The sequence below is a fragment of the Dasypus novemcinctus genome, chromosome 16 (genome assembly GCF_030445035.2).
Source record: "Dasypus novemcinctus isolate mDasNov1 chromosome 16, mDasNov1.1.hap2, whole genome shotgun sequence".
Lineage (NCBI taxonomy): Eukaryota > Metazoa > Chordata > Mammalia > Cingulata > Dasypodidae > Dasypus > Dasypus novemcinctus.
Genome location: NC_080688.1, coordinates 76,301,020 through 76,318,290, shown reverse-complemented (window position 1 = coordinate 76,318,290; position 17,271 = coordinate 76,301,020). Strand labels below are relative to the sequence as shown.

At 41.0% G+C, this 17,271-nt stretch overlaps 1 protein-coding gene across 1 annotated transcript in view; it reads right to left on the bottom strand.

The window, feature by feature from the left end:
• Nucleotides 1-744: 744 nt before the first annotated feature.
• The window catches only part of PMAIP1 (phorbol-12-myristate-13-acetate-induced protein 1), a 48,868-nt gene continuing 32,341 nt past the window's right edge, over nucleotides 745-17,271 (bottom strand). The window contains exons 3-4 of the mRNA XM_071208395.1: nucleotides 4,578-5,130; nucleotides 745-2,558 (exon numbers count right to left, since the gene is read on the bottom strand). Coding sequence (XP_071064496.1) covers nucleotides 2,452-2,558; nucleotides 4,578-5,130 — 660 coding nt within the window. The 3' untranslated portion in view covers nucleotides 745-2,451. The remainder of the gene's footprint in view (nucleotides 2,559-4,577; nucleotides 5,131-17,271) is intronic.

Below are 17,271 nucleotides of genomic sequence, written 5' to 3'. Positions count from 1 at the left end.
GCAGATTGATTTTACCTGTGAAGCACACCTCCCCCCTGCTACTTCTGCAATGCAAAACTCTTCCCCTCCGTGAGCAGGCAGTATTGTTATGTATCTTCTCTGCTCTCCATCCCACAGTTCTCCAGCTCTCATCCACCACCACCCCTCCCCATTTAAGGGAGGCAATTTATGATCCACAATTTCAGCAGAAAATTTTTCAAGGGCAGGGGTGGATGAAGGTGTGGCTCCTAGAAAAAAAGCTACAAAGTTGGGCTATCTTTTAGTTCTCACACTCAAACAGGAAGGCCTCTTGAGTTACACCTACTTCTGCACATGATTTTCTGTAGATGAAGCAATACTTGCTGCTTTCTGGGGACAGAAGAAGGGAGATGTGAGTCACCTAAAAGGAAACTGCACAGAGACACTCTGACCCTGAAGACGGATGCAGGAGCAGCCAAAGACTTGGTCCCAATACCTCTAGTTAGATCATGAAGTTCTTATAGCCTCCTTGAAATCAATCACTCGCAGGATATTGACGTAAGAAATTCAGCAGCACAAGACCTATGCCCTGTATTAATTGCCCATTTTTCACTATTTCCTCTCCCAAAGTGTAAGTCCCACCTACATAGACCAACGCCCCTATATTCTCCAGCTCCTCCCATGGAATTGGAATGCAGTGTGGTCAAAAGTTGCCTGCAGGTGGCAATGACAGCTGGAAAATGAACACCTAGTAGCTTCCATGATGAAAAACAAACACACAGAAAAGAATGGTGGCAATGTTTAATAGTTTACTGCTACATCACCAAGTTTTATATATATACATATATAAATATAGTTACAGGCTCAACATAAATACCGATATGACAAAATACCTTTCTCTAGCTAGAGAGGGGGAAAAAAACAACTTTAAGTATTAAACTAAATAAACTAATAGTCTTAAGTAATACTGAAGAAAAACATGCTGAGGTAAGTTTTCATCTAAAGTGACCATAGCCATTTATTAAAACATTCTTACTGTAAAAATTCAAAGTTATGAAATCCACGTCTCATACTGAAAATTTCAAGTTTAATAAGACACTTTCAGACTTAAAATTTTTTTTAATTATAAATAGGTAAAATAAATAAGACCATTCCTGATGAAATTCAATCAACATTATTATTTTTATATTTTAGGACTTTGTTTATAGCCTGGACTTTTAATAATAATAAAAATAATTATAAAGAAACTTACGAAATCTCTCTAAGGATATACATCTTATTCTAATGCAATATATGCCATTCTAATTGATGTGTTATATATTGATCTCATTCTAATGAAAATATATGATATCTCTGTATCTATACATATGTGTATAGATACATTATATGCATATGTATGTATGTAACTTTCATTCTGGATGAGAAATATCTGTTCCTCTTAAAAAACAGTATATCCCAAAAATGAAAGCATGATTAATTTTCTTATAAATAAAAGACCATTTTTTAATAGGATACAAACTGAGAATGGGTATTTTACAGATCTTTTGGAAACATTCATTTTCTCACCAACAGTTACTTTAGAATATTTATTTTACTAAGTTTTTAAATTACATCAATAAAAAATCATGTTCTTTTTTCGTTATTTCTGGTTATGTAATATCCCCAAATTCTTTTATCATTTTTTGGACATAATCACTGCCTTTATTTTTATGTCTTTAACTTTTTATATTTATTATCTGATTTTATGGTCCCTCAAACTTGTTGATTAAGCTCTTCATCATTTACTCTTCATTATTCAAGAGATTACTGGCACCAAGTAATACTCCAGAACTTCCATCGAATTTTTCCCAAGAGCATACTTTTCAGTTAATGGCTATACAGAAACATATTTAATGAAAGGTCATCTGAGCAGAGGGAATACAATTTGAGCCAAAAGAAACAAATTATCAAAATATTTTACATTTCATAGTGACCCATGAAAGCAACATTCACTATACCGTTGTGTTTTCAGAATGAAATCTTTACTTTAGACAGTATAATAAGTATGAACTAGATTGTTCTGGAGCTGTCATCCAAAACTAGAGACAAAAATTGAACATATTTCTGTTTCCTCCCCAACACCTACGGTCACCGTCAACTCCTCTTACATTAGGATGGCAAGTTAGGCTGGGCAGCAACGCTCAGCAGAAATACTAGACCAATTCTCTAAGCAAAAAAGAGATGTATAAAAAATTACTTCCCTATTTTTCAAGGTCCTTCCACTCTTGTTTTAATACAAACAAAACCCATTTTACAATGTTCTCGTATCCCAAAAGCATGATTTCTGGGAAACCTCCAAAAGCAATTCATTTTTGAAATATTCCCCCTTGGTATCCAAGGGCTTCGACAATCAAGGAAGTGCACTTGATGTTCTCTCCTCTAACTGATGAAATCGGCACCTACTGAGGAATCTTCCATTTGAAGAGTCTCCTCATGTGGATTTTTCTGAAGCAGTCAGGTTCCTAAGTGGAATAGTTTGGCTATTAGATTCAGAAGCTTCTGCCGGAAATTCAGTTTGTCTCCAATTCTCCGGAGTTGAGTAGCACACTCGACTTCGAGCTCTGAAGAGGAAAGCAGAATATCAACGTTAACACTAGCATTCCAAACTGTAACCAAGAAGAGCTAATATGCCCATCCATTCAAGGGACAGGTTGAGTATTTATGCTGGAAGCTCTATGGACACTGGTTCTCTGAAAGCAAGAAAGGTTCCTTAGAAAAAACACATTCACACACACACAGATCCTACATACACTGAAACCTTATGAAAGAGTTAAGGGAAGGCTACAATTACTTTGAAATCTTTTGTTAAAAACACATCATGGATGAGGCAAATGTTATCTTACTCTCAAATATGGAAATTAAATGTCAAACACCACAAAGAGTTAGCCAGCCTTTACCAATCTCAGGTGATATTATCCTTTTCTCTTAGTTACAGTTGCTTGCCATGCAGAAGCCAAACTCTGAAATCTTTTGTGTGGTTTTCAAGTTAGGATTTACTTCTGAAATGCCAATAATTCATAGCTTAGGTTGTACTCTCAATAATCAGATCTAAATGTGTTCTTCAATTTAAAAAGTTCCTTTGAAATTTTTTCTTTATAGATTTATGAAATCTAGCCCCAAAATTAAGTCCAAAGTCTCTAATTTAAAACTTTACATTTTACTCTAGAATCAGTTTTCTTGCTACCAAGCGCAATCTGTACCAATCCATTGCCCTTATAAAAGGAAAGGTGTGAAACAACACACAAGTGATGTTTAATTTGCATGATTATCTAGTTTTTTTTAGAATATTAAAGTACTATGACTAAACATTAAGAAAAATGTTTGTAATCTAACTTTCAAGTGCATTTTTTAAGTACATGAAATTAACCCTAGATCTCTACTGACCATAATTTCAGTTTTCTTCAATATTTCAAAAAGCAACTCAGGGTCTTTTGGGCCCCTTCAAGATTATGAACATTAAAAATCATTATGCTGACAAACGAAAATCTGGTAACTGAGCAAGAAACAAGTGAAAATGTAAGTACAGAGTAGAGTGTATTTTTAAAATACATTTCAACCAATTTGTCACTCTGCAAGAGCTTGGTGGAGTCTTTCCTAACCCCTAACAGGAGACCTAATCTCATAAAATGCCATTCTTTATAGGCTATAGGGTCAGGCTTTCTGCTAACATTTTGAAAAGCATTTGCAAAGACAAATTTTCAGTGAGCGGCATGTTAACATACAGCCCTACAAAACCCAAACACTTCATTCAGGATACAAGTGGGGAGTCCTGAATTCTAAGAGCAAAAAAAGTGGGGAGTCCTGAATTCTAAGAGCAAAAAATAGCCCTCTCATCCAAAAAGGGCAGAAAAGCGCTCCCAGGTGGTTGTTACCTATTTTTTAAAAATTAGTTACACGTGTATAAATATATTACTCTCTAAGTAGGCTTAAGAGAGACTTTCTGCTGTTCCTGGTTTTGGGGAGCCAAGTAAGATAGCGAAGGGGGCAACGCACTGTTTAGGCTAGCTAGGTTCTCAAACGCGGGAGTCTTTGCACGGCCTCTAAGCCCTCGGGGAGTCCCGCGTGGAAGATGCGCTCGCACCCAGCGTCAGGGATGAAGGTAAAAGTTTCGGCGCACGTTTGAGGAAAGGAGGGGGACGGGTGTCACAGGGCAGGGGCCCCTAAAGTCCCGGGACCCCTGGGGAGGAGCGCCTGGCGCCGGAGGCGCTGCGAGGCCAGGCTGCTTCCGGAGCCCTCGCCCGCCCCCACCTGCGCTGACAGTGACCTTTTCCACGCTGCAGCCGCCCCAACTTGCACTCTTCTCCCCAGCGCCACCGCGCAGGGCCGGGAGGGGGTGGGGAGGGGACGGGAAGGGGCTTCCCGCCCAGTCAAAAGGCAACCGCATCCCAACCCTAAACGGGCTCTCGGCCTCGCCATCTTCGCGCGCCCGGGAGTCCCCCTTGAACTTTCCGGGGGTGCTCCGAAGGCACGTGCAAGGGGCGCAGACCTGGCCCGAACTGGAGCCTCCGGGGAGCAGCGGCCGCAGCCCACGCGGGCCCACCCCATCGCGCCCGAGCCCCCGAGCCCTGGCTCGTTCTCACCTGATGGAGCCCGCGCGGGGCCCTGCGGCGCGCTCTTTCCGCGCCCTCTTCCCGGGCATCGCTGCCAGCTGCGGCGAGGAGCGCTCCCGCACACCCAACGGGGACCTCCGTCCCCCGACTCGAGCACCGGGGACGACGGCGGGACGCGCGGGGCGAAGCGGCCGCCCGGACCTGCAGCCTGCAATCGGGCGCTCCCGGGAACCTCTGAGGTGCCAGCTCCGGAGCCCGCGCTCTGCTCATAAGGGACTTCCCGGTGACGTAGAGCACCCTGGCACTGGAGCCCGCCCTCTGCCCGCCCCCGGGGCCCGCGGCTGTGGGTGGGGCCAGCCCGGGAACCCCGCGCCGCTGGGCGCGCGACCTGCCGGGGCCCGCTCCGTCCACGCCGAGACGCCGACCCGCGGCGGGGGGCGCACGACGCCCGCCCGCCAGCCCCCAACTTAATTACCTCCTTCAAGAACCGGGCGGCGGACGGTGGGAGAGAAAACCTGCGCCCCGCGGCCGGGGAGTAAGCTGTAATTGTGGCGGGTCCCTGGAGGAAGGAGAAGAGCCTTTCCTAGCCGGGAAGAAGGCCGCGGGCGCCCCCGGCGCCGGGTCCTTATCAGAACTAGGCAATTAGAGACTTGAGTAAACAAACCCCGGAAGGAGCGCGGAAAAGGCAGGCTTTCGACGTAGGAAAATATTGACAGGAACAGAACTTTAATTCTGTTCAGAATTAAACAGGTGTCAGAGGCCGTGTGAGAAAAGGACCAGATTCGAGGACGAACGAAAAGCTCGGAGCTCTTGGGAAGTCACTGCACGCTGGAACCCTGGAGCCAAGCAGCAGGACGTGTTTGAGTTGGGAATGGGTGAGAGAGTGTGCTTGTGTAGGGGGAGGGAGGTGGCTCTCAGCCCGGGATCGGGACTGTGATTTTCAGAGGAGAGCATATTCCTTCTGGACAGGAGCTCGATATTGTCTATTCTGATATTTTGTAACGCAAAAGGACGGGGTCACGTGTTGGGAAGTTTCAATAGCTTTCGCGCGGGGAGCTATTTGAGAATGTTACGGTCCTTTGCACCCTGTAATTTCGTTACAATGAAGAGAGGTGAAATTAGAAGACTTACCTGTTAAGGCCTTGGGCATGCATTTTTCCATTAGTCGTAACAACCCTACAAAACAAGTATCCTTATTAGGTGGGGTTCACCGGTTTGTATAAGTTATTTACCCACAATGACAGAGAGAAACAGAGAGAGCAGTGCCAAGATCTGCACCCAGTCAGGTCAACCAGAGCAAAAGCAATTACAACTACTGCTGCCTTTTCTCGCAATCAGTTTCTTGGAAAACAGATTGTTCTGTATTATCTGAGCTAATTCATGCAGTGGTTGCAGGCTGGCTGTTGAGAACTGAGGTGGGTCCCTGTGAATGCTGTGGGGCTCACAGTATGAATCTGCGAAGTGTCTCTTTTTTTTTAAATAAAATTTTATTGAAGTTTATCATTCATACATGAACATACATAAACAAATGGATAGTAAAATTTGTGAATTTACGAAACAAACATGCATATCATCATATAAGGCTCCCATACATCCCCCCACATCCAACACCTTGCATTGTGAAATATTTGTTACAAACCATGAAAGAGCATCGTCAAAGTATTACTACTAACTATAGCCCATGTCTTACATTTGGTGTGTTTTTCCCCCAACCCACCCAATTATTAATACCCTGTATTAGTATTATATATTTGTTAACGTTCAGAAGAAAACATTCTCATATTTGTCCTGTTAACCACTGGATTCCCTGTGTTATGCAGCCTCATGCTTTGCACAATCCATTCAAAGTGTACACTCAGTGGCTCTCATTTTCATCAGAGTGGGGCTGACATCACCACAATTTTAGAATGTTTTCGTTACTCCAAAAGGAAAAATCCTTCACACCCTTATAACCCTGGATTGTTATCCTGTAGTATTGAAAAAGTATCTTCTTGCCATTGCTGCAAACTATTACTATTAACTAACATCCGTAAGTTATATTAGTTGTAATTTTCCCATGTATCACCATATTCTTAGCACTCTTTAAAAAAAGAGCATTTTTATATTAACCACATTCTTCATCCACCACCGAAATCACTATTATGCATTCATTTGATTATTCTCTAGTTTCCTTTCAGTTGATACTTACTTCCACATACTGCAAAGTGTCTTTTGAAAATTTTAATTAATTGGCAACGTTTAAATATTGAGAGTCTCTGGGCAAAGCAGTAGCTCTGAGTCTATTTTCCCAAAGTGAAGGATAGGCTGGAAGCTGTGGTCGCAGACACTCCATTGAGAGGGGCCTGGCGCTGCAGTTTATTGCTCCCTGCTCTGTTTGCCTTTCTCATTTACATTATCTGGCCCCTGTAGGCATTTGAGCCTTAAACCAGTGAAGCAACACAAACCAGCCAGTATTTAATTATTGCTTGGTTCCCGCAGAGAGTATAGACCACATAAGCATGGCACAAAATGACTCTTGAGTGTAAAGGACTTAATTTTGAGGCGTTGTTGTGAGTTGTTTTTTTTAATGATTCCTAATTTAATTTGACTTGCTATATGTTGTGTTTTTGAGTGCAGTAACTTACTACCACATGCCACAGGAAACACAGTGAAGATGCTGCTTTGAAATAAGTTACTTCAAGCCTAGTATCCTAAAATATGCACAACCTCATACTCAGGCTCATAAAGAACACTATTAACTCCGTGATTGCATAACTTGATAACATTATGTTCAAATCACATACCCTAGAAGGCAGTGAATATTCAAGAAAAGAAAAGCTTATTTTAACATTGTTTACCTAGGAATGGTATTTCAATCCTGTCCTTGAGTTAACATTTTAAAAGGTTGATCACGTGACCCATACTGCGTAGGAACGTCAAACAAGTCTGCAAGCACACCTGCAAATTCAACTTGCAGGAGCAAAAGGGAGAGCAGAAGTGGGGGTAGGTGGGGCTTCCGAGACAGGTCAATCCAGCCAGCTCATGAGGGACTTTTTATGACTGGATTTGAGATGGCCCATAAACTCTTCTGGGGAGGAAAGGTAGTGAGGATTAATTAGACGCTAAGTGTGAAAAGCCTCTCTTAACTGTAATACCTCTCTGCAAAGGTTGGACATTCATTTAGTGTTGGGCTTCAAAGAAATATAAGCATATGGGGATGTTTTGTCCATCTAGGCTGATAAAATAAGGAATTGTTAGACAGAAAGCTGCACCTGTAAGAAAACAAAAGCTCACCCAATTGTGAAGGAGAAAGAATTTTATTGACAATCTTCCAAGAATAAAATGGCAGGCATGCCAAACAACAAGGAACAATGACATTTATACCCTAAACCTAACATGTAGGTCCTTCCCCAGTTCCCTATTGATTGGGTACGTCAGGGGTGACAGCCTATCTGAGAGGTCTAAACAGCATATGCATGTTCCTGCTCTGAGTGGCTGCTCCCAGTTCCCTACATTCCAGCATATTCTGTGCAGCTTCTCACCATTGGCCTGCTCTCACTTTGGCACCACTTTTCAAATTATTGGCACCAAAGCCATTACAACCTCTTTCTCCCAATCCACCTTTTCTGTGAAAACTAAACTTAAGCCTGTCCTTACAGAATGAAGATTTATCATGATGTATTAGAATCCCTTATTGTCTGACAAAAAATTAGGCCTGGTGAGGATGACAATTTTAAAAACTATTACCAGATAATCAGTTTTCATGGACCAAGTTCAAAACTAACAGGGCCAATCTGCTCCTGTCTGTGTTGTCATCTCTAGTGCTAAAATAATAATAATAAACAAAACAAGCATGATTAGTAAAGACATACCATTTATATATTTCATGGAGAAAATAGAATTTGACAGGAAAACAATAGGATATGAGAGATGAGTGGGTGGGGATCTAGAGGACAGTTGTGAGGAAATATGCAGGCTTTTGACCTCAAGAGCAGTATATAGGAGATAAGAATGAGGTGACTTCTGAGCCAACAAGTTTAAAACCTCTGTCAGGCAGAAGGCAAGTGTGTCCTGCACATTTTTAGTTGGAGGCTGTGGTGCTATCCCCTGCTGCCTTCCCACTCACAAGGCCATGTGAGTTTTCGATAAATACTTTGAAGGAATTTGAAAGTAAATTTAATTTCTACTAACATGACATAAGCAGTTACAAAATGTGGAGTCAGTAGAATTGGACCCCTTTCATGTCAGATTTTTGTTATTTGCATTGTCTTCCTTTTTTTCCTCTGTCAGCCTAGCTAAAGGTTTGTAGATTTTATTGATCTTTTCAAAGAACCAACATTTGCTTTCCCTCATTCTCTAGATTGTTTTATATTTTTATTCTCGGTTGCATTATCTCCACTCTAATCTTTATTTCCTTCCTTCTTCTTGCTTTGGGTTTGGTTTGCTCTTCTTTTTCTAGATCCTCCAGTTTTGAGGTTAGATCTCTGATTTGAGAGCTTCCTTTTTTAAAAAATGTAAACATTTAGTGCTATAATTCCCCCCTTAGTACTGCCTTGGCTGCACCCCATAAATTTTGGTATCTTGTATTTTGTTTGCATGTGCCTCAAGATATTTCCTAATTTCCCTTGTGATTTTTCCTTTGACCCATTGGGTGTTTACAAGTGTATTGTTTAATTTCCATATATTTGTGAATTTTCCAGGTCTCCCTCTGTTCTTGATTTCTAGTTTCATTCAGTTGTGGTCAGAGAAGATATACTGTTTGATTTCAAAGTCGTTGAATTTATTGAAACTTATTTTGTGAACTTATATATGGTCTATCCTAGAGAATGATCCATGTGCACTACCAAATGTATACTCAGCTGCTGAGTGAAGTGTTCTATATATGTGTTTTAGATCTAGTTGGTTTAGAGTATTGTTCAACTCTTTTATTTCCTTATTGATCTTCTGTCTTGATTTTTCTATCCATTATTGAAACTGGTGTACTGAAGTCTCCTACTATTAATGTAGAATATTTCTCCATTTAAATCTGTCAATATTTGCTTCACATATTTTGGGGGTCTGCCATTAAGTCATATATTTTTATAATTGTTATGTCTTGTTGAATTAACCCCTTCATCAGTATATGTTGACCTTCTTTGTCTCTCAAAACAGTTTTTGACCAAAGTCTATTTTATTTGATGTATAGCTACCTGAAGTCTCTTTTGGTTACTATCTGCATGGTGTAATTTTTTCCATCCTTTCACTGTCAACCTATTTGTGCCTTCGTATTTAAGGTGAATCGTATTTAAGGTGTAAATAGCATATAGTTGGTTCACACTTTTTTATCCAGTCAACCAATATTCGCTTTTTGATTGGAGAGTTTAATTCATTTACCTTTAAAGTAGCTACAGATAATGCAAGACTTATGTCGTTTTGCTATTTGGTGTTTGTAAGTCATAATTCTCTTCCCTCAGTTCTTCCATTAATGCCTACTTTCAAGTTTATTTGATTTTTTGTAGGGTACCATTTTGAGTTCCCTCTCATTTTTTTCTGTGTTTTTCATATATTTTCATTGTGGTTACCATGGTGCTTAGGTTTAACATCCTAAATCAATAACAGTCATATTTTACTTAATACAAACTTAACCGCGGTAGTATACACATACTCTATTCTTATGCCCCTACTACCCCCACTTTTTGGTTATACATATTATAAATTATTTTATAAAGTATTGTATGTCCAAAACCATAAGTTTATTATTACTTTTTATGAATTTGCAATTTACAACCCGTAAGAAGTAAAAAGTGGGGTTACATACCAAAAAATATAATAACATAGTGCTGACATTTATAACTACCCATATGGTTACCTTTACCAGAGGTCTTTCTTTATGCTAGTTCCATCTACTGTCTAATGTACTTTCCTTTCAGTCAGAACTACCTTAGCATTGCTCACAAGGGAGATTTAGTGGTGACAAACTCCCTCGGTGTTTCAGTTTTTGTTCATTGGGGAATGTCTTTTCTCTCTCTCAATTTTTAAAGACAGTCTTGATGAATATAAAATTCTTGGTTAGCAGTTGTTTCTTTCATTACTTTAAGTATTTCATCCCACTGCCTTTTTGCCTCTGGTTTCTGTTGAAAAATCAGCACTTTATCTTATTGGGACTCCCTTGTTCCTAACAGGTCACTTTTCTCTTGTGGCTTTCAGAACTCTCTCCTTGTCCTTTACCTTCTGTAGACTACCATGTGCCATGTGTCCAAAATCTTCAGTTTTATTCTGCGTGAAATTCGTTAGAATTCTTGAATGCGCTTATTCATGTTTTTCATTAAATTTGGAACATTTTTCTGCCCTTATTTCTTTGAATAGTCTTTCTGCCTTTATTTCTTTGAATAGTCTTTCTGCCCCCTTTTCTCCTTTTTTTTTTGGGACTCCCATAATGCATATGATGGTATGCTTCTTGGTGAGGTGCACATCTCTGTAGGCTCTGTGCACTTTTTCCATTGTTTTTTCTTTCTGCTCCTCAGCCTGAATCATTTAAATTATTTTGTCTTTGGGTTTACTGATTCTTTCTTCTGTCATCTCCAATGTGTGGTTGAAACCTTCCAGGGAATTTTTCATTTTAGTTATTATGGACTTCCACTCCAGTGTTTCTGTTTGGTTCCTTTTTAAAATTTTGATCTCTTTATTGAAATTCTCCTATTGTTCATTCATTCTTTTCCTGCTATCCTTTAGTTCCATCTTTGTGTTTTCCTCTATCTCCTTGAGTCTTTGTTCAATATGTCCAAAGTCTAGTCTTCTCCAGTTTTTTATCTTGTTTTGTTTATTTTTTTTGTAGGGTCATTTCCTGTTTATTTGTCTTATAATCTTTTGTTGCACACTGTATCTGTTAGTATTTTTTTAAGTGTTAGCTCTGGGATTTAGTTCCTGAGCTGTCTCTTACTTAACTTTGCATCCAGCAAGTGACATAACAGAGATTTCCTGGAGTGCCAGGAGCTAACAAAAACAACCAAACCAATGCAAAAAACATCTTTCACAGTCTTTGAAGTTGATTTGCTTTGGCTGGTGCTATCCTTCAGAGGTTAGCTCTCCTATCAAAAAGACCAGCCTGAAGCAAATTCAAAGTACAGGATCCCCTCCTCTTTTCTGAGATGCCCCTTCTACTCCCTATGAAATAAACTTTCTCCTCCTTGGGGTGCTCTATTGTATGATTTAAAGCAGGTAATTCTTTGCCCCAGAACATTTTTTTTTTGTAGTGTTTTTTTTTTTTCTCCCCCCTCATTGTTTGCCCTTGCTGTCTGCTCTCTGTGTCCATTCGCTGTGTGTTCTTCTGTGTCTGCTTGTCTTCTCTTGAGGTGGCACCAGGAATCAAACCTGGGACCTTCCAGAGTGGGAGAGAGGCACTCAATCGCTTGCACCACCCCAACTCCCTAGTGTGCTGCATCTCTTATCATCTCTCCTCTGTGTCTCTTTTTGTTGTGTCATCTTGCTGCACCAGCTCTCCACGCATGTCAGCACTCCCTTTTGGGCCAGCTTGCCTTCACCAGGAGGCCCCAGAAATCAAACCCTGGACCTCCCAGATGGTAAATGGGAGCCCAATGACTTGAGCCACATCCGTTTCTCCCTAGAACACTTTGACTTCATTGTTTCTTACACTGCTTGCCATGTTGTGGGGCAAAGGATTAGCTGCTTTAAGTTCTGGGAGGGCAAGTCAGAGAGGAATTTCCCTGTTCAGTCTTTCATGTGACCACTGGATAGATTGGCACCAACCTACAGGCACCCCTCTGATCTCTCTGGAACAGGACCAGGGACATACAATGGGAGGGCAGAGATTGGGGGTGCCATGAGCTTCTCCTACCATTTTTTAATGCTGCATTTTCTTGATTCGGCACTTATCCAGTTACCACATTGTTTTCTGGGGTACTGAGAGAGATGGCTCTGCCAGTTTTAGCTAGTTGCTCTAAGATTCCATGGGGTAACTGTATCCTGGAAGCATCTTTGTCAATCACCACATTAGTATTTTAAATCACCACATTAGTATTTTAAAATAGCTTTCCTATATCCAGCAATAGCCAGTTATAAAATGTAATGTTAAAAAACACACACACACATGTCTAAATGAAGTTCTGATGCGTGCTACAACATGGATGAGGCTTCAAGACAACATGTTGTATGAAATAAGCCAGACAAAAAAGACATATATTCTATGAGCTCACTTATATGAAATACTAGAAGAAGGAACTTCTCTAGAATCAGGTAGTATATTATAGGTTACCAGCGGGCTGGAGGGAGTTTGTAGGGGAGGAGAAGGTTATTATTTAATGGGCCCTGAGTTTCTGTTTGAGGTGACGAAAATGTTGAGGTTATGGATTTTGGTGATGGTAGCATAATAATTGAATGTAATCAACACTACTGAATTATATAATTAAAAATGGATAAAACGGGAAACTTTGGACATATGTTGCTACAATAAATTTTTTAAAAAGAGGGGGCACAAGAGGAGTCAGAGAAAGAGATGTAACAATGGGAGCAGAGGTTTGAGTGACAGGTTTTGAAGGTGAAGGAAGGGGCCACAAGCCAAGGTATACAGGTGGCTCCAAGAAGCTGAAGAAGTCAAGAAAACAGATACTCTCCTCAGATCCTTCAGGAGGAACCAGACCTGTCAGTTGCTTGATCTTATCCCAGTGAAACTAATGTTGGACTTCTGACTTCCAAAATTGTAAGTGAATAAAATCAATAGTTTTAACTCATTTTTAAAAAGCATTCCATTTGTAACAACAAGAAGAATATAAATGCACTTGCCAAGGCATATACAAAACCTAAATGAAGAATACTGGTTGGGTCCTGAAGGACAAAATAAAAGAGTTATTCCTGGATGGGAAGACTCTTCCCAATTAATCTATGAATGCAATATAATTTTTATTAAAATCCTGTGAAGATTATTTTTAGGAACATAACAAATTGAAGAGAGGTAGCCCTACTATTTGTCACAATATTATAAAGCAAATGCAAATACAAAATCACAAAGACAAATAGTTGAACTGAACAGAGAGTTAAAGATTCAGACTCAAAACATGAGGGAATGAAGTGGATGATCAAGGTACTTTCAATTTAATGGACACAAGGTAAATGGTTTAGGCCAACTGCATACACTACAGAAAAAACTGAGAAAAATCCGATCCCTACCTCATTACCTGCATCAAAATAAATCCCAAAGAGCTCACAGGTTTAAATATAAATATCAAACACATTAAAAAGTACTGGCAGAAATAATGGGTGAATGTTTTCATAATATTAGAATCAGAATGGCTTCAAACCTGCCTTGAAAACTAAATCTGAAGTACTTGAGATGTGACTTCCTAAAGTAGGAATGTAGAAGTTTGGGTCAGTAAAATAACACTATGAATAAATTCAAAAAACAAATTGATCTCTTTGCTGAACTATTGAGCAGCAAAGGTCAAGCATGGGGACGGGGCTTGCCCTCTTGCCAGCCACGTCCAGGCTGGGGCAGAGTTCCCAGACCCAAAGGGGCAGAGGCCTAGTTCCTTGGGTAGCTGTAACACTCACCACTCATCCAGACCCTTTTTTTTTTTTAAAGATTTATTTATATTATTTATTCCACCACCCCACTTCCCCTCCTCCCGCCCTGCTGGTTTTTGCTGTCTGTGTTGTCTTCTCTTTTAGGATTCACCAGGATTTGATCCTGGAGACCTCTGATGTGGAGAGAGGTTCCCTGTCAGTTGCACCACCTCAGTTCTTGGTCTCGGCTGTGCTTCACCTTGACTCTCCCCTTGTCTCTCTTCTGATGCATCATCTTGCTGCCTGACTTGCTTGCGCGGGGCACTGGCTCACCACGCGGGCACTCACACAGGCACTGGCTTGCCGCACAGGCTCACTTTCTCTTCTTCTTTTTCACCAGGAGGCCCCAGGGATCAAACCCAGGTCCTCCCATATGGTAGGCGGAAGCTCTATCACTTGCGCCACATTCACTTCCCCAGACCCTTTTTTGTTAAGGTGTGGAGCGGCCAGTCGGATTCTGCTAAAGCTCTTTCTCTCAGCAATGATGCAACGGGCTGGGAAAGCATGGAGATAGGTCTTGGAAAGGGTTTTACAGAGCCCCTAACAGCCAACTCCTGGACCTTTCCAACCCACTGTTGCAGACACCTGAGACAATTATTCCAGCCTCTCAGGCTAAAAAACTTGGAACCACAATCGAAGGTTGACATCTCACCTCTCCTTACCCCCTGTATTCAAGCTGTCATCAAGTCCTATGGCATTTCTCTTGAAAGTGACCTTTGGGTTTAACCTTCCTTCTCCGATTCCTCGGCCTGTAGTTCTCTTATTTCATGTTATTGCAGAAGTCTTCTACCTGGTTGCCTGTCCTCAGCCTTCGGTGCCTTCTCAACCTTCAAACTGCCTTGAAAGCACCATTTCCTGGCATTCCCTTACTATCCCCCAATTGCCGGTGCTGCTCAAGCCTCCACCTTCTCCACCTCATTGTTAGAGTGTCACAGATTATTTCCTCGGTACCCTAAAAGGTGCTGCCAGCTCTTCGAAGGCAGCAGCCCCTTTCTCCCCACAGTGCTACCTTTCACCAGATCTGTTTTAGCTCCTTCTTACCTCATCCTCATTTTTATCAAAATTTCCAAGGGATTTTTAAATCTGTCAAACTTGGAGAAGCAGTTGAAATCCTACAGTAATCAACTTGGTTTTCTTGGAAAATAATAATTACCTGAAACAATGATCTGAGGCCAATGAACAAGATACAAACAAAAGTCAGGTTAATGGGGAAAGGCATAAAGTACTCTCATACCTCTCCATTTATTTGTCTTCTAGCTTCACAAGTTACTGGATAAGTGAACTTAAGCGTGTTGTATAACTTTGCTGAGCCTCAGTGGGGAAAGGGAGAATAATAGTACCTTTCTCACAGGCTTTTATTTGGTGAGGGGGGCGGTGAAAAACCAGCTCCACAGTGCCTGCCACACAGACAGACTCAATTAGCCTGGAATCCTCTGACCTGCCTCCCCATTCTTTGCGCCCTCCATGGCACCATTCCTAGAATGAGGGGGATGAGGCAGGTAAAGGCAAGGAATTCCACCCCGAAAGTCCCTGGAATAAAATCCAGAATTGGTGTGTTTCTCATCCTAAATCTAGAAGCTTAACCTGGGGAGCCTCGAGCACCATGGTGCCTCGTGTTTGAACATTTGACAGGCCGAATTTCAACCAGAATTCTGGAATTCAGTGGTGAGAAACGACCATTTTGCTGAGGTTCTCAGAGAAAGGAAAGAGGTAAGAAAGGAAACCGAAAGAAAAAGAGGAAATGAATCACTTTCAGCCATCAAGCCACACATAATGACCAGGGAATGGGGGTGGATTAGTCAGCACATCAGCAGATAGGCTGCTCCTCCTTCCCTCCCTCCATTTCCTCCCTCCCTCCATTTCCTTCCTCCCTCCCTTCCTTCCTTCCCTCTTTCTCTTTTCTTTTCTTTCTCTTTCTTTTTTTTCACTGTTTCTTGGGAAACGTGCAAGACCAAATATGAAATTTAACTTACAAACTAAAGTGCTGGAAAGAAAAGAATTCCAGCCATTCTGGGAAGCATGTGTCTTTTGCCCTCTCCTTTCAAGACCCCAAGAATTCTGCGTGGACCTGCGTGCTGAAGGAGGCTTCGGCTCAGGCTCAAAAGTCCTTTGGGAAGCAAGAGCCAGAGATGCCCCGGATCCAAGGCTCTGTCAGTTTTCACCTTGCTGCTGCCTGACAGAGCTTTGTTTCTGTCATGCAGGAACAATCCACAGTTTCATAGCTAGAAATCTTGGGTTTACTCTCAGCTCTTCCACCTAAAACCCAACGTGTTCTTGGGCTAGGGATTTACTTCTCTGGGACCCACTTAACCAATCTGTGAAATGGTGGTGGTAACCATGTACCTGGCTCATAAGTTTTGGGGAAGATTAAATCTGTGAGATAGTAGATGAAAGTGTGATATAAATTGTTGAGTAATGTATACATGTGCTGTGTTAGAATTTTTAGGACAGTAGTAGAGTTGATTAGGATGCAATTATAAAGCTGTGATTGTAACTTTGACAAATATGATCATTCAAATCAGGAAAAAAAAAAAAAGTGGCCACTCAAGAAACTGGTGACAGAAGCCTTGGGAGAGGGAGAATGTTGTGATCAGTGGATGAGGGTAGGAGGGAAATCTAGTTTGCACTGTATATTCTTTTGTAACTTGTGAATGCTTAAAAACATGTTCTTATTGATTGTTCAAAGAATAGGCAATTCAAATTTATATGGACTAGGCAATTTCCCCCTTAGGTATACATGCAATAGAAATGTATATAGATGTTCACTAAAAGGCATATACAAAAATGTTCATAGTAGCACTATTTGTAGTCGTCCCAAACTGGAAACTGTTCAAATTTCCAGCAGCTGTAGAATGGATAAATAAAGTGTGTGTCTGTTCCCAGAATGACTACTCTATCACTACTAGCATAGATGATCTCTAACCACAGGCAGCTATGTGTGTAAACAGCACAAACAATGTGGAGTGAAAGAAGCCAGATACTAACAAGTACCACACTAATGCAAGGTGTTAATAGCAGGCGGACTCTGGGAACTCTATATTTTTTGCATGACTTTTCTGTAAACCTACAACTATACTAGTAAAAACTTAATATGCAAAAAGTGTACATAGTGTATGGTTTCATTTATAAAAAGTTCAAAAGTATTCTATGCTGTTAGAGTCATGATAGTGGTTCCCCTTACTGACACTTG